The 22267-nt window shown below is 40.1% G+C and overlaps 1 protein-coding gene across 1 annotated transcript in view; it reads left to right on the top strand.

Annotated features, from left to right (window-relative positions):
- The window catches only part of SMAD1 (SMAD family member 1), a 57006-nt gene that overhangs the window by 30376 nt on the left and 4363 nt on the right, over nucleotides 1-22267 (top strand). The window contains exons 3-5 of the mRNA XM_089525732.1: nucleotides 10428-10685; nucleotides 13061-13177; nucleotides 19805-20026. Coding sequence (XP_089381858.1) covers nucleotides 10428-10685; nucleotides 13061-13177; nucleotides 19805-20026 — 597 coding nt within the window. The remainder of the gene's footprint in view (nucleotides 1-10427; nucleotides 10686-13060; nucleotides 13178-19804; nucleotides 20027-22267) is intronic.

Here is a 22267-nt window from a genome sequence, read left to right as displayed (position 1 = left end):
GCTTGGGGAAGTATTTTTTCCCAGCCTGGCCATAAATACTTCCACATGTTTTTCAACTGTAAGGGTCAGCATTTATGCTTATAACTAAAATTTATTCATTAACATTTCAGAAAAATTAAATATCTTAGCAACAAGTAATATTTTTTGAGATTTGTACCTAACTAATTTTCCCATAAGTCCTGTTACAGTCAGCCCTGGGTATCCACTAGAGTTTGGTTCCATGGATACCAAAATCCATGGATACTCAAGTTGTATTAAATACAACAATATAATAAAATGGTGTCCCTTATATTAAAAAAAACAAAACAAAAACAGAATCCCGCCTTTATCCATGGATAAAGACTCTGTGGATACATACGGTCAACTGTATTTTAGAGCATGGTTTTTTATAAACTGACTTTTTAAGGAACGCAGCTATCGCATTATAGCAGAACTTACTATAATGTTTGACTACATACACGGCTTTCTGGTGACAAGCCTCATGAATCCCAACTTGAAACCTGCTTCTTAGTGTAAAGGCATAAGACTAGGGTGTGCAAAAGTTTCAAAATGGTTATTAGTGGACTAGCCTTCTGAAGTGTAAGTTCAGCTGTAAAAACAAGAAAGTCTGAAGTTCATTTTGAGTTCTCCTTTTCAGCATTAACTCTGAATGAGTTGTCAGAATTCAACATTAGCTTCCACTTCAGCATAGCAACTTCCACACTGAATTGGTGATTTGCTACTAAGGATACAATTTCAGTCACTTCAGAGGACCTTACCCAGAGCTTCTGCATTGCTTAATAGATGACAATCCATTTACATTAAAGGTGCATAATAAAATGCAAAGTTCAAAAGATTTGTAATATAAATATTTCATTAGCATACGCGTTTACACACACACACACACACACACACACAAATGATCTTTTAGAGTGAAGATCCATATCCTAGTGGGCTAAGAGACCGGCCAGGGAGGATATTTATTTATGGTGATACAACAGAAAACATGCAGGAATATTCAGGATGTTCAGCAAGTAGATTTCCTCACAGTTTTTGCTGTTCTGACCAAATAAATCCAAAGGTATTAGGCTGATTAGTACTTTATTTCAATTGAGCTTTTTCCTACTATCTAGCAGTAGTATTAGTCATGGTAACATTTCAGCTTCCACAGAGCTTTTGTCTTTTTCAGAGCTTGGGAAGTGGCCAGTGCTGTAGTCCAAAAAAGCTACATTTTCAGGCTCTGCTGCTTGAGTTTAAGCTTAGCTCAGTGCTATTTTATGTGACTATGATTTTGTCCAGGAAGGAGATGCAGTTAGATCTCAGTTGCAGTATATTATTAATGCATCTCTCAGGGAGGCAAGTTTTTCTTCTTGTTTAAAAGAAGCGATGGTATGACCACTTCTGAATAAGCCATCCCTGGATCCCTTGGACATAAACAGCTATAGGCTAGTATCAAATCTCCCCTTTTCTGGGCGAGGTGATCAAGAGAACAGTTGCATCCCAACTCCAGGCAATCTCTGATGATAGTTGTTGTTGTTGTTGTTATTTGCTTTCGGACTCTAAGGCGAGCCTGCCATGGGGTTTTCTTGGCAAGATCTGTTCAGAGGAGGTTTGCCACTGCTTTCCCCTGGATGCTGTGAGCATTTGACCCAGGTCACTCAGTGGGTTTCATGGTCGACCTGGGAAATAAACCCAACACTCAAACTACTAAGCCACACGGCTAACTAGACCCATTTCAAACTGACTTCAGAGAAGGACTGTTATGGTAACCTTAGTGGATGATCTTTGCCTGACCATTGACAGGGAATATATCTCTGCTGGTGCTTTTGGTCCTCCAAGTGGCATTCAATACCATCTGACATGTTATCCCCATGGAGTGCCTGAGGGGTGTGGAAATTGGAGGCACTGTGTTTAAATAGTTCCCCTCCTCAAAAACAGAGGTGTTATATGGCACACTGCAAGGTGTCATTCTATCCCCGATGCTGTTCTACATCTGCATGAAACTGCTGGAAGAGATAATCCAGGGCCATGGGGCAGGGTGCTGTCAATATGCTGATGACACCCCAATATATTTCTTCATGCCTTCAAAACATCTCAACTAAGGATGGTGTATCTCCTCTGATAATGGGTTGGATGAGGAAAAACAAGTTGAATCCAGACAAGACAGAGATGCTTACCATCAAGGATTCCAACCTAGGTTTGGGGGTGTACCAACCAGTCCTGGATGGGGTTATACTTCCTCTGAAAGGGTAGGTTCCCAACCTGGGAGTTCTTCTGTATCCATCACTCCAAATGACAACTCAGCTAGATGTGGCGGCCAGGAGTGCTTACTATCAGTTTCTGCTGTTACACTAGATGCGCCCCTTTATAGAGCTGGTGGAGCTAAAGATGGTAGTGCATGCACTGGTAACCTCAAGGGTGGACTTCCGCAACATGATGTACCAAGTTTGGAAACTTCAGTTAATTCAAAACATGGCAGTCAGATTGATTACTGGTACATCTAGGAGTGATCAAATTACATAATATTAAAGCCATTCCACTGGCTGCCAGTTAGTTTCCGGGTAAGGCACAAAGTGTTGGCTAATACCTTTAAAGTCCTAAATACTTTTGGTCCAGGCTACCTATGGTCTCACCTCCCATATAAGCCACCCATTACACCCAGTTCCTCTAGGGGATATTTACTTCACTAGGTTGGCAACTGACATCCATAGGTCATTTTCTTTATCCACCCCAAGACTGTGAAACGACCTATTAGAGGAGATTCAACAGCTGAATACGCTCTCTGAATTTAAAATGGCAAGCCTATCCAGATTATTTTTAAATTATTAATTTAAAAGTATGGACTGATAGTTTGGGACTTATATGTTCTTTTAAACTGATGTTTACAAACATAACTAGTTTATTTTTAACTGATATTATATTTTAATTTATTGTTGTCCACCTCAGTCCATGGGGAGAGACGAATAAAAAGTTGTTGTTGTCATTGTTACCATCACCATTTTATAATATCCAATGAAGAGGTTAGGGCTAAGGCAGACTGTGTGGTATGAGACTCTCCAGATATTGTTTGGTGGTAACTCCCATCAGTTTTAGCCAGGACAGCCAATAGTTAACAGCAAGAGAAATCCCAGTCCAACAGTATTTTGAGGACCACAGGTTCCCTATTCCTCAGTTAACCTTTTGTTTTAAGAAATTAACAGGATGCAGCTGCTGCTGAAAACTGTTGGAGAAGCATGAAAACCTTTGTACACAAAAGGCTACATAACCTCATACAGAGCCTGGATAATATCAAGTCTGTCCTTTTATCTCACAACCTGGAAGAACACCACTTGATATTCCCTGGACTCTTTCTGACCAGCTGGCAAGGCTATACTTGAAGAGTAGGAGTGAATAGACCAGTTGTGTGTTGGCTTCCCTTACTCCTAGCATTATTTTTGGAAGGGAATGTTGGCCAGTAATAGACATGACAGGGGAGAGAGAGGATGATACTATGAAGAACAAGGATGAGCAAGAAGCTTGTGCTGCTCTGAGGGAAATATAAAGAAAAGTAGACTTAGGTCCAAAACAGACAGCCCTGAAGGGACGGCTTGAAGCCATCCCTTTCAAAGATAGATTGGAGCTGTGACGAACACACACAAAGATCAGTTCCTTTTTACGCTGGCAAAAGGCAGCTTTTCCTGTCTCACCACAGCCCATGGGCTGTTTCAAGCCATTCCAGCGATGTGTAAACGCCACATTGCTGAAGCTCCCAAAAGCCACCCCATGTCTGATGGCTGGTATGACTTTTGGGCATCTTGGGGGCATGCTTTGTCTGTATGCCACGCCCCCACGCCAGCTGAAAGCTGCCTTTTCATGCTGGTCTGTTTTGCCCCTAAATGACAGTTTTCACACATTAGCTACTCTTAAGTTGTCCTCAGTTGCAGAGAGATACAGATTGAATTAACAGTCTTGGTTGAATTTAAATTTAGGTGACCTAAATTAGGCACGGGCAGCAGATCTGCAGGTGATTTTGCAATAGATCATCAAGAATTTCCAACTCACAGTAACTTAAAAATAAGGATGAAAAGGCCTCCCCTCGCCAATATTATTTGACCTGCCATACTTCACACCTAAACAAGTGAATTGTGTTCTTGGATATTTTAATGCACATAGTCTTATCACACTGAGTCCCAAGTCTTTGTCATCCCAAGAGACACAGTCGTGACCCTTCAGCTGTTTTCGACTGCTACTTCCAGCATCCTTCACTACTAGCTTTGACAATTAAAGCTGATGGGAGTTGCAGTCCCAGCAACATTTGCAGGCCCACAAACTACTTATTTCTATTGTAGGCACTTTGAGGAGGATTCTTGGAGAGAAACCTAAAGGGATTCATTATAATACTTGTACAGTAGACTTCAGGAATTGTGCTTAGTCCCCTTCAACACTAAACTAGAAAAGCACTTTCATGGTCCATTCACAAAGAAAAGTGAACCATAAGACAGAAATCCCAATAAATAGGCAAACAGCAGTTTGGTCTTTGAGCTGAACTGTACAGCTTTCAAAAATAAGGAAGCTGAAGATGAATAAACACATAACATAGATTTTAATTTTTATATGAAAAGATGTGTGTAAGGTCCTAATCTGCATTTTTCCTGCTGAGCATCAATAGAGGAGATTTAAACTTTCCTTAAAATTCACCTTACATGCAGGAGATGCTGCAGTGACATTAATGGAGGAAGGGTTGTCCCATATTTAATAGCTAAATTTAGGCTTTAAAATTCTGGATGTTTATCTCTCCACGTGTGTGGTGTGCACTTGGTAGAGATCAGACCCCTGTGTCCATACTAGTTAATGAAAAAGAAAATAATTTCTAGTTGCATGCTATCTGTTTAACATTATGTGTAATTCAGCTAGATGTGAGCAATCTACCATAATTTAATCATAAACCACATACCTAACCTGTTTAGTAAGACTGGAATTGACTGTGCAAGTGACTGAATCTGTTTAGATACCTGAAGTGTAGATAGGACCCATATTTGGGTTGATATGAACAGTTACACACTACATGTAGTTGAAGGGTGATAACATGCATGCTGGTGCATCAGCTGTGCTGTTAACGTGTGCCTTGCAAGGAAAAATGCATAACGAGGGACAATGATTTGTACAAGATAAGTACCATGTTTGTGAGTTGGTCAACGTGTTGTAAAGATAAAATGCTAGGCAATAACACGGTACAAGATAAAGTGGGAATCCCTAATGAGAGCAAACCTGCCCCCTCCCAAAAGAGGACTTTTGCTCAGAGGTCAAACACAGAGACATAGAGGATCAGTAACCCAGGTTTTATTATATGCACATACAGATACAGCTTAAAGGAGTAGAATCTAGATCAAGAGAAGTGATACTGTTACTCTATTCCGCTTTGGTCAGGCCCCACCTAATACTGTGTCCATTTCTGGGCACCACAGTTCAAAAAGGATGTTGAGAAACTGGAGCATGTCCAAAGGAGGAAGACTAAAATGGTGAAGGGTCTGGAAACCATTCCCTGTGAGGAACGACTTAGGGAGCTGGGGATGTTTAGCCTGGAGAAGAGAAGGTTAAGAGGTGATATGATTACCCTGTTTAAACATTTGAAGGGATGTCATATTGAGGAAGGAGCAAGCTTGTTTTCTGCTGCTCCAGGGAACAGGACCTGGAGCAATGGATCCAAGTTGCAGGAAAATAGATTCCACCTCAATATTAGGAGGAACTTCCTGACAGTAATGGCTGTTCAACAGTGGAACACACTCCCTTGAAGTGCAGTGGAGTCTCCTTCTTTGGAGGGGTTTTAAACAGAGGCTGGATGGCCTCTGTTGGGTATGCTTTCATCGAGAGTTATTGCATGGGAGGAGGTTGGACTGGATGGCCCTTGTGGTCTCTTCCATCTCTATAATTCTATGAGAGCAGTGGTTCTCAAACAGTGGGCAGGACCCTGTATGTGCGCGCAAGATCTGGAGGCCCTGATTCCTCCTCCTCTTCCCAAATGTTTTAATGTGTAAAATTTACACATGCATTGAGTTAACTTTTGAATTAATTTAAATAAAACTATTATAATTTCAATTATATCATTTCCTTATAAAATGTTAAAATATGAATATGCATGAATGTCCAAATGATACACATAGTAAATGAACAAAATATTTTTATTCATATACTACGTTGAGTGGGTTGGGGTGCAACGTACGCATGTAGATATAAAGGGATAAAAAGTTTGAGTACCACTGGCTTAGCGCAACCAGCTATAAAGAGAGAACAGCTGCAGGCCCCGAATATAGTCTTACATGGAACTTTTCAGAACATTCCTGCAGAACCTTCCAGTAGACATCAATCACAAATTAGTTAAAGTAGAGGCCTGCAGTTCTGGCGATCCATAACATTTACAACATTAAGTTTGGGCTTACACATACACCACCTTTTTCCAGTAATAGTCAACTGACCTCAACCTTTTCAGGCCGATTCCTCTTTACAGCAAAACATGTTTAGTCGTTTTCACTAGATGAACAAGGCTTGGAGGATAGTCTACAGAATTATATAAGATCAGGATTGAACAAAATTGTGTCCTAAATGTTCAAAATGGTGTTATAAATAAACATCACTATTATTGACTATCATTCCCACAAATCTTAGCCAGCATTGCACTAGATGAGTGGTTCTTAAGCCCAGTTGCCCAAATGTCATTGAACCAGCTGCCAAAAGCATGGCCAGACATGGATGTTGTAATCTACAATATCTGGAAATTTAAATTTTGAAACCACTGCTCTAGAATGGTGATTCCCAAACTTTGGTCCTCCAGGTGTTTTGGACTTCAGCTCCCAGAAATCTTAGTCATCTTGGCCAAAGGTCTGGATTTGGGAGCTCAAGTCCAAAACACCTGGAAGGCCGGAATTTGGGAATCACTGCTCTAGATGATGCAAGAATCCAACTGCAGCCGTTGCAGAGCTTTCCTTGCAATTCAAGGAAGGCAAGAATTAACACATCTCAGCTGTATTCTCCAGAGTCTTGCAGCCCCTGCAAAGAGTAGATCTCTGCTTTTTGATTTCTTTGTAGCAACAGGTGTGCTTGGCTCAACAGAGCAGAAGTCTCATGCTGTCTCTTCAATTAGGCTCCTTCCCCTGGGCTGGCAGCTACCTCTGAGATCAGCCTCCTTCCCTGCAGTGCTGAATTTTGGCAATTTATTTTTTTACAGTGGAGGTGTCTAACTTGATCAAGCTAACTTCTAACACACTCATACACACACACAGAGAGTGTGTCATAGTCACAGTGTGCTTTCCCTGAATAATTGTTGGCAGACTTTTCATGGGGTGAGAGAGAAGGTTGCCCTGTCCCTTAAGGATGCTGTCATGAGATCTAAGCCATTGAAAGGCTTGTCTGTGTACTTTAATGATGTTGTGGATTCAGTGCGTGCAAGGAAACCTAGCGCACTAATGAGGGAGGTTATACCCAGAGAAGATGTCCCTCTTCTGTATGTTTAAAAGGTACAGAAACTCCCACAAAAAAAAGGAGGGGGGGACTGGTAGTTCATCTCAATCCAGGAAGAGGTTTGGAAAATATAGCCTTTTAGATTACAGTACTCAAAATCTGCCAGTCATTTGTAGTCCAAAAGAGTAACATTTCTAGCCTAAATCCAGTTGCTATCAATTGTTAACTAAGACTAACTAGCGGTTTCCCAAGAATTAGTTGTAAACTTCCCTACAGATTACATTAGTAGGTTGGAATACAAGTTTGTAATCCTTTAAGGCAGATCCATATCAAAACCTCTTGCCAGTTCTAGGCGCAAGTGAGTACTGATTTATGCTTTGCCTTCTGAACACAGAGTTCTTGGTGATACTGAGGAACTGTGCTGGGAATGTAGTATATTTTTAAAAATGAAAGAAAAACTTAATACCTGTGTTTGCATACATGCACATTGTGGGAAAATCTTAAATTAGTGTTTTGTGGAGTGTGAGCTGTTAAGGGGGAAAAAAATCATACCAAAAGTTACTCTCCCTTTTTGACCTGCCTTTGTCTGTAGTTTATGTGGAAAATCCAATGCCTCTGTGCCCTTGGAAAGTCTGATTAGCAATCCAGAAGTGGATATACTAAAGACATGCTGCAAACTCTGTTCCAGCTATTTGAGAAAAGCAGTGAACTGCATGACTTGGAACAATATTTCATATGCCATTGTTTTAATACATGAGCATGAATGGGAGAGAATTAGTTCATTTCAGTGTTAGTTCATTTCATTTAGTTCATTTCAATGAGGCCAGTGTGTTTAGAAAAAGTGAGGAACAGAAGATGCAACATTTTAATTTTTTGAAGGAATTAAAATAAGGACATGTATGTAATATTTCAGAGGAAGGAATTGGCAAATGCCTCTGAGTATTCTTTTTCTGAGAAAACCTTATGAAATTCATGGGGTTGCCATAAGTTGACAGGCGGGGGGGGGGGGGGACAGGGGAAGAGGGCTGTCTTGGTTGTGGTGTCCCATCTTTTGAGTATTCTTTCCCATCAAACTCGCATTACACCTGTACACCAGAAAATCTGACTGGTCAAATATGCAGCTGTCAAAATTGGGCTACCCTGTAATTCCTGATGCTCTTGCACCTCTGCAGGAACATGGAGACCATGCTCTGTACCACAGCCTTTTCATCAGTTAGATCTTTCTTGCCAGTGCCTGATTGTGAATCCCAATATAACTCTAAACAAAATTCCTCAACTCACACCAGGAGCTGGAGAAATGCAAGGTTTAAGGGGCTTGATATGAGCACCTCTGCTTCTACCATGGCTACTCTTGGTCTTTTGTCTCCAGCTTGAAGCTGGAGAGGTTGGCAATGCTCTTTTCTGTACTCATTCTATCTCCTCTAAAATTCAGCACTACTGTAGCACAATTCTTGCTCGTCTCTGCTCCCATGATGGAGACATATACTCTTGATAGCCTCATCCAAGACCACTACATGCCATGGCAAAGCTCCATTTTTCAGTACAAAACAAAAACATAGTCTTTCTGCAGCAGGGGAGGGGATTGGTAATGTTTCCCCCTGCGCTCTGAGATTTTTCCATGTTATTTTTTGGGTTCAGTGTTCTGTTTATAATTGGCAGTAGAGTAAAACCAATTTTAGTTGGCATTATTGTTGTCGTATTTGTCTAAGTTGTTAACCTCCCTCAAAAGAGTAATTTCAAAGGACAGAGTAGAATGTAATATGTATTTAGCATCAGCAGTCTCGGGCCTTATGGAAATAGCTGCCGACATGGCCGTCCTCCCTATATTAATATTACCATGAGAGCTTCTTATGACACCTTTCTAGGATAGGAGGGATACAAAAGAAAACTTGAATCCCATTGTTATATTATTTCTCTACAGATGGCTTTTGTGATAGGGAAAAAAGATAAATGACTTGAATCCAGGCTTGGCTTAGATCCAGGATAAATTATGCTTTATGTAGACTCACTGAAATTAATGAGACTTAATCATAATCTGTTTAAGTCCTGTGGATTTTATTGGGTCTGTTCTAAGCATGATGTAAGCCTGGATCTAACCCAGCTTCACAGGGTTCTGGCTCTGCTTAGATCTCCAGGAGCAGAGATGCTAAGCCAAGGAAGTAAGATTCAGGTTGCAATCCTGTGGAGGTCTGAAATTAAGTCCTATTAACATCAGAGAGATTTAACACAGGCAGGATTGGCTGAATGGTTCTCACATTTGCATACATGACACTTCTTCCCTTTGTAATTTTTTTTAAAAACGATTAAGTGGTCCCATAATTGTATAAGACTCACCACTCCACCTACTCTCTAGTAAGGGATAAAATCCACCCTGGATGTTGGTTCTGTAGTGTCCCCTAAAGCATAGATACTGCACAATATAATGCTGGAAAGCCCTTCAGAAATAAAGCAAACTCATAGAAAGTGAAACAGTGTTAATCTTCTAGTCCATTGCTTAAGTTAAAAATAAACTTTCAGCTGTTGTCTCTTAGCTCTTTTCATGGTCTATGTAGTGCTATCATTGTCTTCAAAAGAATTTCCTCATCAGCAAAATTTTGGCTTGCAAACCGTGAAGTAGTAAGAAAGATGCCAAATATGCTAAAAGTACTAACGCTGACAATCAATTTATAAAACACTGTTTCATGGATAAAATGACTAGGCAGCAAGCTCCCTTTCTTCTCTTTTGTGGGCACCCCTCAACCACCTTTCTCTCAGCTGCTGTGAAAACTGAGCCATAGCTTTGGGACTCTGACAGTCAATGTGTCCACTAAGAATTTAAGTTATTTAGTAATTGGATACAGGAAAGTGTACTTTTATATACCTCCTTATTCCTAGAATGTGAGTACCTCATCTACCACATGTGTAATTATTATTGCATCCATATACAGAATAGCCTGCCTGTCTTCTATAATTGTGGTCTTGTGAATAAAGGCTTCAATCTTCCTATTTCTCTCTCTCTCCCCCCCCCTTTCCAGTTCTTCCTCCAGTGCTTGTTCCTAGGCACAGTGAATACAACCCTCAGCATAGTCTCCTGGCTCAGTTTCGCAACCTGGGGCAAAATGAGCCTCATATGCCACACAACGCTACTTTTCCAGACTCTTTTCAGCAGCCCAACAGCCATCCATTTCCTCATTCACCCAACAGCAGCTACCCAAACTCCCCTGGAAGCAGTAGTGGCACCTATCCTCATTCGCCTGCCAGCTCGGATCCAGGAAGTCCTTTCCAGATGCCAGGTAAGCTTTCACTAAGAGAGTGAAAGTTCTATTGTTGAAAATGATGATGGAATACTATTTTTGTTAGCTTATAAAATTCAAGGCAACAGTTGGCAGTGTGGAGGCTTGCTTTTGGGTGTTTTAAATGGCTGCTTATGCCAATAAAATGTGGGTGCACATTATCATCTTGAAAGCACAGTTTTATCATGGTTGCATTTGGGACAATGGTGGCAACTTTTTACCTATTGAACATTTGAAATGACATGTTTAAATTTTCCATTTGTCAAGACTCAGACTTCAAAAGCTCTGAGCCAACAGCATATAATCTCTTTTCTGCACAGCAACTAATTGTTAGAAGCTCAGCCTTTTGCTCTGTCTTCAAAAAAAGAACTATAAAATTAAGGAGCATCCATGGCTCTTTCATGCATTTTTTGTCATCAGTGATGGCATGTATTAAAATGTATGGTATTAAAAAGTTGCTGTTGGCAGATCATGAGAGCATACAGGATGAGCTGTTCTTTTGGCTATGTTGTGGCCAAGCTATGTGGTGCTTGATCAAAACTGACACATCTATTTGTATGACAAAATGATGGACATCCAAGGCAGACTGCTGGAACAAGGGAGTACAGTGGGCCCTTGGTAACAGCAGGAGTTTGGTTTCAGGACCCCCTGTGGATAACAAAATATGTGGCTGCTCAAGTCCCATTATATACAGTGGGGTAGTAAAATAGTGTGTCTTATATAAAATGGCAAAATCAAGGTTTGCTTTTTTGAATGTATATATTTTTAAAACATTTTCAAGCTGTGGATGCTTGAATCCGTGAATAAAAAGGGCAGATTGTAATATGCTCCTCGCCAACCAACCGCTAAAAATTAGACCACCAAGTTTGGAATTAGCTGTAATGTTTAGAGTAACAAAGGCAGTAGAATGAAATGTTGAATAGCCACAACTAGTTAGTTATTAGCTTGTTAAAATATTTCACTTTCACTGTAAGACAACTGAATAAAATCAGCACTTGACTCATATGACCAATAGGAGGTATGGGGTAGTAAACAAAACCAACAACACAAGCCCTAAACTTCACATTGGCTCTGGATGGAAGCCTCACCTTGTTTTTGTCTGGTGCCTCTGATGAAGATTGCTCTGTCCAAAAAGAGCAGGTAATCAAGAACAGTGTGAATTTACTGCCCAAGGAGGTTGCTGTGACCCTTTCTTAAGGTAGCTGCTTATTCAGTTCTCACAGATCTCTCCTGCCTGTTTTGGTTTGTGAAATGAAAGTGAGAAGGTACTCGCTTGTCACTAATGCATAACATATTGAATTATTATAATTCTGGACTTAAAAATGGCTAAAAAGTAGAAGTGTTATTGTTATTTAAGCATTATTTGTATATCAGTCAATAACAGTTCTTCATCTGTACATCTAGTTATGGCTTAAATCTATTGACTCTGGCTTCTAGGGAATAGATTGGGCTCAATTGCAACATTAGGTATAAAATGTGCATTGTTCATCTTCTAGTTGATATTCATTGTTGTTGTTTTAAATTGTTTTTCCTTGCTTTCCTTACCTGAAACATCTTTAATTTGGTACAAAACCAGCATTAAGTATTGTTTAGTGCTCTGGTGGCAGTATAACGGACAACAGTTGTTTTTGAAATGTGCCTGTTTGGGAAGACAGAACAGGAAGAACAGAAGAAATATACATGACTTATTGCCTGAAATCTTATTCTTGTAGGATTCTTATTATTTATTAATGGACTCTACAGATGGGCAGCTCCACACCGCCCGTCTTTGCCCTGAGTTGGTGCTGCGCCAGCCGCACACTGCAGCACCAATGTGCTGGCAAAAAGAAGCTGCCTAGAGCAGCTTTTTTGCAGTGCTGCAAACAAGAAAGGGCACTGCCATGACGCCACTTCCTGCCAGTGGGATCTGGACACTGCACAGTGCTTGTGTCATCATGGTGGCCCCTGTGTGGACTGGAGGCTGCCATGATGGCGCCGCCACACACTAGGGTTTGGGAGCGTGCAGTTGCTACATGCTAATTTTGGCCCGACGATGGCACTTTCTGCCCTTCTGTACCGGGCTGAATTACTTAAAATAGTAGTCATGCTTCTAAAAGATAGCCGTTCTACTGATCATTTTTCCCGTCCTTGTCCCCCATGTAGAGTGACTTGTTTTCTATATGCTTCTCTTCGTCCCTCCAAGAGAAAATTGTAGAGTGATTGTTTAAGAGTTGAAGGAGATTCACTGGCCAAAACTAAAAAACTGGAGACAGAAAAACAAGTTGAGTGGGTCATGAATGGGTGCAGATTGTAGCTTGATCTAATTTAGCATTTTTTATTTAATGTGATTGTACAAAGATGAAACAATCTGTGTGTGTGTGTTTTTTAACACCTAGCTGATACTCCTCCTCCTGCTTACCTACCTCCAGAAGATCAGATGACGCAGGATGGGTCACAGCCGATGGACACCAACATGATGGCACCTTCTATTCCTCCAGAAGTAAACAGAGGAGGTGAAAGTTTATTTCCTCCCCTTTATATATATGTACACACACACACACACCATATATATTATTTGTATGTATGACTGGTGAGAAAATGTAGTAATTGCATAAACATATTAATGGGCTGGTAGTTGTAGATGATTTTAAATGCTGCTTTCATATGCTGGAGCACATATCTGTAGATGTACTCCCTCAGACACTCCTGGGAACAAGTTCTGAAAACCAGTATGCCAACCAAAGTGAATGCTGACGTTCAACCCACAACTGCAAGCAGATGGCTGAGACAGGAACTCAGGCACAAAGTGCAGATTATGTCATCAAGATTAGATGTGCAGCCACCTGGATTACTTGGCTACTGCTCAGCCTTATGAACCGCTTCAGAACACTGTATGTGAAAGATAAGGGCAACAACCTCTTGGCTGGGGTAACTTTTAATTTGTGCTATAAATCAAGGTTGCACTTGGAAACACTTATCTTCTGATCATTTCATTGATCTGTTTAGGTTATGTCGTTCTTGCACACAGTAAACAGATTTATGTGTGTTTATGCTTGACTGAGTCGACTCTCTGCACACATTCTATCTTTGTAAATATTATATATATATATATATTGTTCTGAAACTCTTGCATTCTTTATTAGTCTCCGCAATAACTAATGTGTGTGTAGCTTGACTAATAAGGGTTTGTTTGGATATTCTGGCTGCAACAAGTTAGTGTCTGTGGGGTTGGGAAAGATGTCCAGGCATAGCAAGGTTAACCAAATACATAATGCTGGGTTATGCTTGAATTGGCTCCAGGTTGTATGGCATGGTTGCATAGTTGCTGCCACAGTGTTGTCCAGTGTGACATCTCAGACTGTGATCACAACAGCTTCATCTGTAATAGCACTTTAAAGTGGCTGGATTAGGGACCGGATTAGGCTTCTTGTATTTTTACAAAACTGTGTTCCTATCCAAAGTAGCAGCACTTCTAAGTCCAGTAACTGTATCCAGGCATAACAAGGTTAATCAAGTCATGTATAAGTCTAGAAATTTTAGTCAAAAAATTAATCTAAAAATCCTAAATCGATTTATCCATGGGTCAATGAAAGCACTGTACTTTAACTCTTGTAAAAAAATGAAATTTCCTGATCAAAGGCAAGGCCATAATCGTTCCTGGAAGCACCAACCCGCCTTTGCTCTCTCATCCATCCAGCCTGTAGTGTGAACACAAACAGTTTTGCCTGCTGGAATTTTTTAAGTTCTTTGGCATCATTTTCCTTTGCTTCATCTTTTAGATCCTTTGCTACATGCCCCTAGTTTTACCCTTGACTTATCCATGGGTCATATCAAAACCCATACTTTTGGAACCAAAGCCTGCCCTCGATTTATACATGAGGTCGACTTATAGTTGAGTACATACAGTATTTCTGTGCTAAAAATGGCAGTTCTCTGTGTCCCCCTCTCTGTGGATTTGGGTTAGATATTTCCTTCAGAGAGAGGAAAAGGCATGTGCTGGACAGCTGAAGGAGGTCGCCCTTAAGAACACAGGAGTGGAAAGGCAGGAGGTCTGACTGCTGGTAGCAAATACAGCTATTAACACAGCAGAAGCTCCCTCTAGATCTATTAACCCCCCCCCCCAATACCTCCCTCGCCCTCCTTTTTAGAGAGAAAAACTGTCCTGGTTTCCTTTATATTGACATTGTTTACCCCACACCTGTTTCCCTTAATTCTGTGAGCTCACTCCTCTGCTCCCCTACTTCTACCTGATACATACAGTCACATTGTTTGTTTAATAGCCCTTTGGAAAGGTCTGCTGCAGTTCATGTTTACCAAGGGGCACTAGCAGTAAACCTCAGTGCAAATGCTGTCTAGCTGCAGATGTTTAGAGGCCTGTTCTTTGTGAAGATTTGTTAGTCTTAAGAGATTTGACTTAACAAGCTGCATCCTGTCAGTGATGTTGGGTAACTCCTATTGTTGGCTCATGCTGGGAAATGGAGAGACAAAACGCACCTGCTCTGCATGACTTAAGGCAAATGTGAGGAAGTTAGTATGAAATCTGTGTGAGAGAGATATGATTTCATTCTGCAGGAATGGCCAGCTGGCAGGATTTCTTCCTGAGTTTGAGAACTAGGGCAAACTGCGTAGTTTTAATAGTTACTGGCATCTTACTGTGAAGAGTGCACCCACTTACTAATAATTAAAGGCTGCCTTACAATGACTTGAAAGGATTAAAAATGCCACAGCTTGTTTGCATCAGCACTTCTTAGTATATCCCTGATAATAAGTGAACTGGACTTAGATGTAATGGCTGGACTTAGATACTGGCCACTCCCCTTCCATTTAGTTGTTACAGGCTAATCGAAATCTAATCTTTATAATCTGGTTCTGATAGTCTAAACTGTACATATGACTATTGTTAATTATTTCTTTGCATTGGATCTTTACACTGGATCATGCATAATTACACTCTCATCTCTTTTCAGATGGGCAGCCAAAACAGTGCTGTTTTGCATGGCATTTGGTGTTTGAAATTTTCTGGGAAAAAGGCAGCATAGAAATTAAATAAATAAATAAATTGCTGATTTAATGGTGTCAAAACTGGATTCTAGAATTGTTTTTAGACTGCTTTTAGGCGTTCTAAATGGCATTCTAAATGGTTATTTTAATGCATTTAAAAATAATTTTATCTTTGTATTGGTTTAATTTGTTTTTAATTGTTCATCATCTCAGGTGCCCTTGTGGGCTGGAAGGCAATACAGAAATACTTTAAATAAATATATACATAAATTCTTACCTACTGTAGAGGAACATTACAGTATAGTGGTTGATGTAGAGCTGGGAAGAATTACCTTTGGGGCAACAGCTCCCAGAATCTCTCAGTCACTATGGGCCACTAGTTCGGGGATTCTGGGAGTTATCATCCAAAAACAACATTTTCAAGCTCTGGGTTGCTGTCAGATCTAAGCCTAAAGAGACTTAGGTTCAAATTCCCAGTTGGCCATGAAACTCACTGGGTGACCCCAAGAGCTTGTCTCTTTCATTCTCCCTAATCCTATAGTGTAGTTTGGGGGGGGGGGGGGAATGCAGGATGGGCTCCTTAAAGAAAGGGCAAGAAACAAGTGTAACCAATACTCCTAGCCACTTCTGTTTGTTTTGGCCCAAGTAGGCAGAATTATTGAAATGAAAAACAGAGCTCTTGTAAGGAATCAATTAATTGGATTAGTGCAGATAGAAACTTTGTTCAGCCCTTGTCTCATTTTTAGTTAAGCCAGAAATTGGTTTCTGGGTGCTTTAATACCACTATAGACAGCATAATTATTCTGTTTTTGGTACTCTTTTAATCTTTTTGTGTCCTGAAAGTGTCCCACAGGGTCGCTGATATCTTTTCCTGCTTTTTTGTTAACACTTGCAGACAAGGGAGATTGTGTGGCCTACATTCCCTAGTTCATACCAGCCTTATTCTTAGTACACGTTAAGGACATTATAGTGGTGCTACTCAAAATGATGGTCTGTGGACCAATGCCAGTCCATACTAAATGCCAGTCTAAAGTAAGTTTCCAGGAAATAAAAAAATAGTTGTAGTCAGTGAAAACAAATATGGTGCTGGTCCCTATTGGGGGGGGAGGGATTCTGCCAGTATCCCACCGCAGATAGTTTAAGAAACACTAGACTAGAATAAAGAAGTCAATGTTATTTCTGTACTAAACTGAAGTGTGGTGTCTAACTGTTTATGGGATGGAGAAACGGAAGAATGGGCTTTTCCAGTTAGAGAAACAGCTGGTCTATCTTGGCTCTTCTTAAAGCAAGAATGGGCAGCTTCTGATAGTCCATATTTTATAGTGCAATTCCCACCAGCATTTGCCAGCATAAGGCATTACAGTATTAGCAAAAGTTGATGGGAGTTGTAGCCCAAAATCATCTGGAAAGTCACAAATGGCTCACCCTTAAGTTCTAAAGAAGGTTTTAAACTAGAGGTAGAAGTTGTGTACTCCACAGCTCTAAGTTCCAGCAGTCCTAATAAGCAGAGCTAGTAATGGGGAGTGAGCAATCTGGAGCATCTGGATTGACATATATTCTGGCATAAACCTTCATGGTGAAGAGCCTGCTTCATCTCTGGTCCAAGGAAGCTTTTGCCATAATAGGTTTGTTAGTCTTTAACTCATTATTTCATTAGACTCATTATTTCAGTATGATAAGATGTTACTTAGTTGTGGTTGTTTTGTGCTTTCAGGTCATTTCCAACCTATGGCAACCCTTAGGCAGAACCTATCATGTGTTTTTCTAGGGCTGAGAGTATATGACTTGCCCAAAATCACCCAGTGAGTTTCCATGGCTGAGTAAGGAATTTTATTCTGATCTCCAGAAATGTAGTCCAATGCTCAAACCACTATACCATGCTGGTTCTCACATCATCATCATCATCATCATCATCATCATCATGCTTTATTTATATAGTGCTGCAGATTTACACAGTGCTGTACAAACAATAAAATGGGTAAAGTAAACCTGCCCATGGCATACAATCTAAAAAATAATAGCATAATAACATTCTTATTATCAAATAGTTTAAACTCATTTGGAAAGCCTCCTCCTTTTAATTTCCTATTGTTCCCCTCTTTATATTTTTATCTTAATTTTTAGGAATTTTTTTCTAATATTCTTTTCATTACAGCCCCAGGTATTTAGTGCTCCAAAGTTCTTGAAAGTTTTTGAAAGTAGAAGTTCTTGAAAGTAGAATCATAGAATCATAGAATCATAGAGTTGGAAGAGACCGCAAGGGCCACCCAGTCCAACCCCCTGTCATGCAGGAAATCCAAATCAAAGCATCCCCGACAGATGGCCATCCAGCCTCTGTTTAAAGACCTCCAAGGAGGGAGATTCCACTACACTCCGAGGAAGGAGTGTATTCCACTGTCGGACAGCCCTTACTGTCAGGAAGTTCTTCCTAATGTTGAGGTGAAATCTCTTTTGATGCAGCTTGCATCCATTGTTCCGGGTCCTTGTCTCTGGAGCAGCAGAAAACAAGCTTGCTCCCTCCTCAATATGACATCCCTTCGAATGTTTAAAAAGGGCTATCATATCACCTCTTAACCTTCTCTTCTCCAGGCTAAACATCCCCAACTCCCTAAGTCATTCCTCATAGAGCATGGTTTCCAGACCCTTCACCATTTTAGTTGCTCTCCTTTGTACATGCTCCAGTTTCTCCACATCCTTTTTAAATTGTGGTGCCCAGAACTGGACACAATATTCCAGGTGGGGCCTGACCAGAGCAGAATAGAGTGGCACTATTACTTCCCTTGATCTAGATACTATACTTTTATTGATGCAGCCTAAAATTGCATTGGCCTTTTTAGCTGCTGCGTCGCATTGTTGACTCATGTTCAACTTGTGGTCTACTTGGACTCCCAGATCCCTTTCACATGTAGTTTCATTCAGCCAGGTGTCACCCAACCTATATCTATGCATTTCATTTTTCCACCCTATGTGCAGTACCTTACATTTCTCCGTGTTGAATTTCATTTAGAAGTGATGATGATTTTCCAAATGATTTTGGACTGCAACTCCCATCAACCTTTGCCACTGCCATATTGATTTAGGTCTATAATAGAGATGAAGCAGACTTCCAATGAAATTAAGTTCTCTTTCATTGTATTGGAAGTAGATTTGGGGAACGGGTTAAGACATAGTTTTGTCTTTCTAGAGTCATTTACCATTACATGCAAACTATTTGTCCAAACAGTGTTAAGTTGTGTTTAACAACGGAAATGTGTTAATATTTTCCTCCAATTAAAAGTAACTTAGTGATTAACCAACCTAGTGATTAACCTTCTTAATTTTTATTATTTTACTCAATTAAAATGATGTAAAAGGCAAACAATATGTCCAAAACTTCCCTTCACAACTGGGATTTCCCAGGTGTTGTTGGACTATATTTCCTTCCATTCCCAGGCAGCATGGCCAGTGGATGATGGAAGTTGTAGTTCAAAATAACAGCATTCAGAATTGTGGAAGGCTGGTATAAAAACGCTAAGGTTTCGTTCTTTAATGGTGGACATATATTACAGTAGGAACCCTCTTGGAAAAAGTATTCACCTTGTTTCTCCTATGAGAGTGTATGTCTTTCTTTTTTAAAAGAATAATGAACTTTAAATATCTGCTGCCTGGAGTTGGTCCATACAGTGTGTGTTTTTATTCCTTTTACTTCTATTCCATTCACTCTCTAAGGATCTTAGCATAACATAAATAACTCCTTTATTCTAGCACAGATGACAATTCAAGCACAGATCTCTTCAGTTTGAAGAGATCTGTGACCCTTGCACCATACTATCTCTTAACCTGCTTAAAATATTGTCACTTTGTAAAGTTTGAAATGTAGCATTGATTGCCCATATACCTGCTACATTTCCACCCACCCACTCTTCAGCTTGGAGGCTTTCATTGTATTGTTGGTGAAATTCAAACACATTGTATAATGGGCCATTTTGGGAGAATGACTTCTAATTAGCAGCTGCGCTGCCAGATTTCCTCCCCATCCCCTTTGTTTCTTCAGTGATCCAAAGCCAAAACCTACACACTGAAAATAAATAAAGAAAACTTTAAAGCTCAGGAACTCATTAATTCCAGTGTCACTGATTTCTGTTTTTCTTCTTTCGCAGATGTTCAGGCAGTCGCTTATGAAGAGCCAAAACACTGGTGCTCTATTGTCTACTATGAGCTTAACAATCGTGTTGGCGAAGCGTTTCATGCCTCTTCCACAAGTGTGTTGGTGGATGGCTTCACTGATCCTTCCAACACCAAGAGCAGGTTTTGCCTTGGGCTGCTCTCTAACGTTAATCGGAATTCAACCATTGAGAATACCAGGCGGCATATTGGTAAAGGTACTGTTGGGTTTGCTCCTATTTGAGAGGGAATGGAAGAGGGGTATCTTTTTTGCTTTGAGGCTTCATTGAGAGGTACACACTCCAGTGTATGTACAAAGTTGTCTCTTTATAAACAGAGAACTTTTGAACAAGCTATAGGAACAAGTTTGTACAAGGAAGCTTTCTCCAACATGGTCCTTTCCAGTTATATTGGCCTACTGTTCCCATGTTCCCAGCCAATATAGCCATATGGCATATTGGATGGGTATAATTGGGCTTAGAGTCCAACATATTGGGGGACACCAATTTGGGGAAGGCCAGTGCAAATCTTCAGACTGGAATATTTTCTTCTGTTGTGTTGTTGTTGTGTATCTTAAAGTTATCTCTGACTTTTGGTGATGCTATCACAGGGTTTCCTTGGCAAGATTTGTTCAGAATGGCTTTGCCGTTACCTTCCTCTAAGCAGTGTGATTTGCTCAAGGTCACCCACTGGGTTTCCAGGGTGAGTTGGGATTCAAACCCTGGTCTCCAGAGTCATCGTCCAACGTTCAAATCACTACTCCATGTTGGCTGTTATTTTCATTATGGAAAAATAACCAAGCTTTTAATCAGTTGGATCCATTACTACAGTAGGCTCTGAGAAGTGGGCTCCCTGGTGCAGTTATAGGAGTACTAATATAGCTTGCAAAAGAGTAGAGGAAGGGGGTTTGGATTCATTGTGGGAAAGAGGGGCTGATCTGCCTGCCTGCTCAATTTAGAACTGGGCAGTGCTAGTATAGAACTATAGAGGAATAGACGAACACATACACACAATTCTGAAACGGCTACTAGTTTTGCGTGAATTGCCCAAACTATATAAATGGATGACAGGCTGCCTCCTTTTTAAAGGACTCAATAAATTGGTAGCGGTCTGGCTTTCAGTATGACTTGGATATTCAGAAACATTTTCCATTTATTTTTATTTTATTTTTTAATGGAGATACATCTGGATTTCTAGTTGGCCTGGAAGAAAAATTGTTCATATTAAAAATTCCCAGCTGCTTATCATAGAAAATTATTTTGAATTTTGCTTCTCAAGCTGTATTGCAACTTTCCTTTAGCTTAATATATGAACAAGAAAGAGATCCCCCTATCTTAGGATAGGACAGATAATTTAACTACACAGAAGACAAGTTTCTTTTCCTGTTATGTGTAGCACACAGTTAGGAAATATCCACAATTGGTACTTTAATCTAGACTATTCAGGCCATACCTTTCAGTGTATGGCAGAGGCCATAAAGGTCTTCAGAACAAGGCTTTAATTTCTTTTTCCTAACAGTTCCCTCTCTCTGACTCTTATAAAATAGCATTGTTAATCAGCCTTTGGAAACAAGCCTTGGTAACATGGTGTTAGCAAGGCTTGTTTTAAGGCCCAATAGTAACCCAATTTGATTTTATATACTTAACTTTCTGTCTTTTCTTCGGGGACCTCAAGTTGATACTCATGCTATCCAGAGCTTGGAAAAGTATTGGAGGTCATACTGCCATTTCCAAAATCCTCCTGCTAATTTAGCCATTGGGAGGTGTAATCCAGAAGAAAAAAAAACTTCTCCAAGCTTTGATGGTGTTTCTCATTTTATCACAGCTGACCTATGAGGGAGGGTAGGCTGGTTTAAAGTGGCTGATTCAAGAGATTTTAAATCACAGATTCAGGAGAATCTGAACTCTGGTCTCCCAAGTCCAGTGTTTCAAATACTACACAGTATGATTCTAATTCCACAGCTGGCATTTCTTCAGGGCAAAGTCCATTAGTGCATGCAGTGGTTAAGGAAACCTCTGGTTTATTTGATTGAGTCAATATCGCTGTTTTAGTCCATAAGGTCTATAGATAAGGAACACATAGGAATTTCCTGTTTTCTTATGAAGTGGTAAGTGGTAAGTGGACTTGGGAGACCAGAGGTCTGATAAGGCTTATTATTCTTAAATTTGTTTAAAATATTTCAAATGTCACTTGCTTGTTTTTTTGGTTCTGCTAAAAACATACATATGTAAATTTCAAAGTTCTGTTGAGCATATAGAACTCCCCCTCCCTCAAAAAAGACTTAAATAGAAACTAAAAATTGAACTAACGTTCAATTGAAAATTGAAAATAAAAAACTAGTGATCTTACCCAGTTATAAATAAATTTGTGATCCCACAAAGTTATATTGAGAGGTTAACAGGTGTGATTTTACTTCCTGGTTCTCTTAAATACCTGTAGGATCCCAAACAAATATACTT

The sequence above is a fragment of the Sceloporus occidentalis genome, unplaced genomic scaffold, assembly GCF_023333645.1.
Source record: "Sceloporus occidentalis isolate IW3139 unplaced genomic scaffold, rSceOcc1.0.p SCAF_5, whole genome shotgun sequence".
Classification (NCBI taxonomy): domain Eukaryota; kingdom Metazoa; phylum Chordata; class Lepidosauria; order Squamata; family Phrynosomatidae; genus Sceloporus; species Sceloporus occidentalis.
The sequence above is the reverse complement of the archived record's forward strand: the minus strand, read 5'-3'. Positions and strand labels throughout refer to the sequence as shown.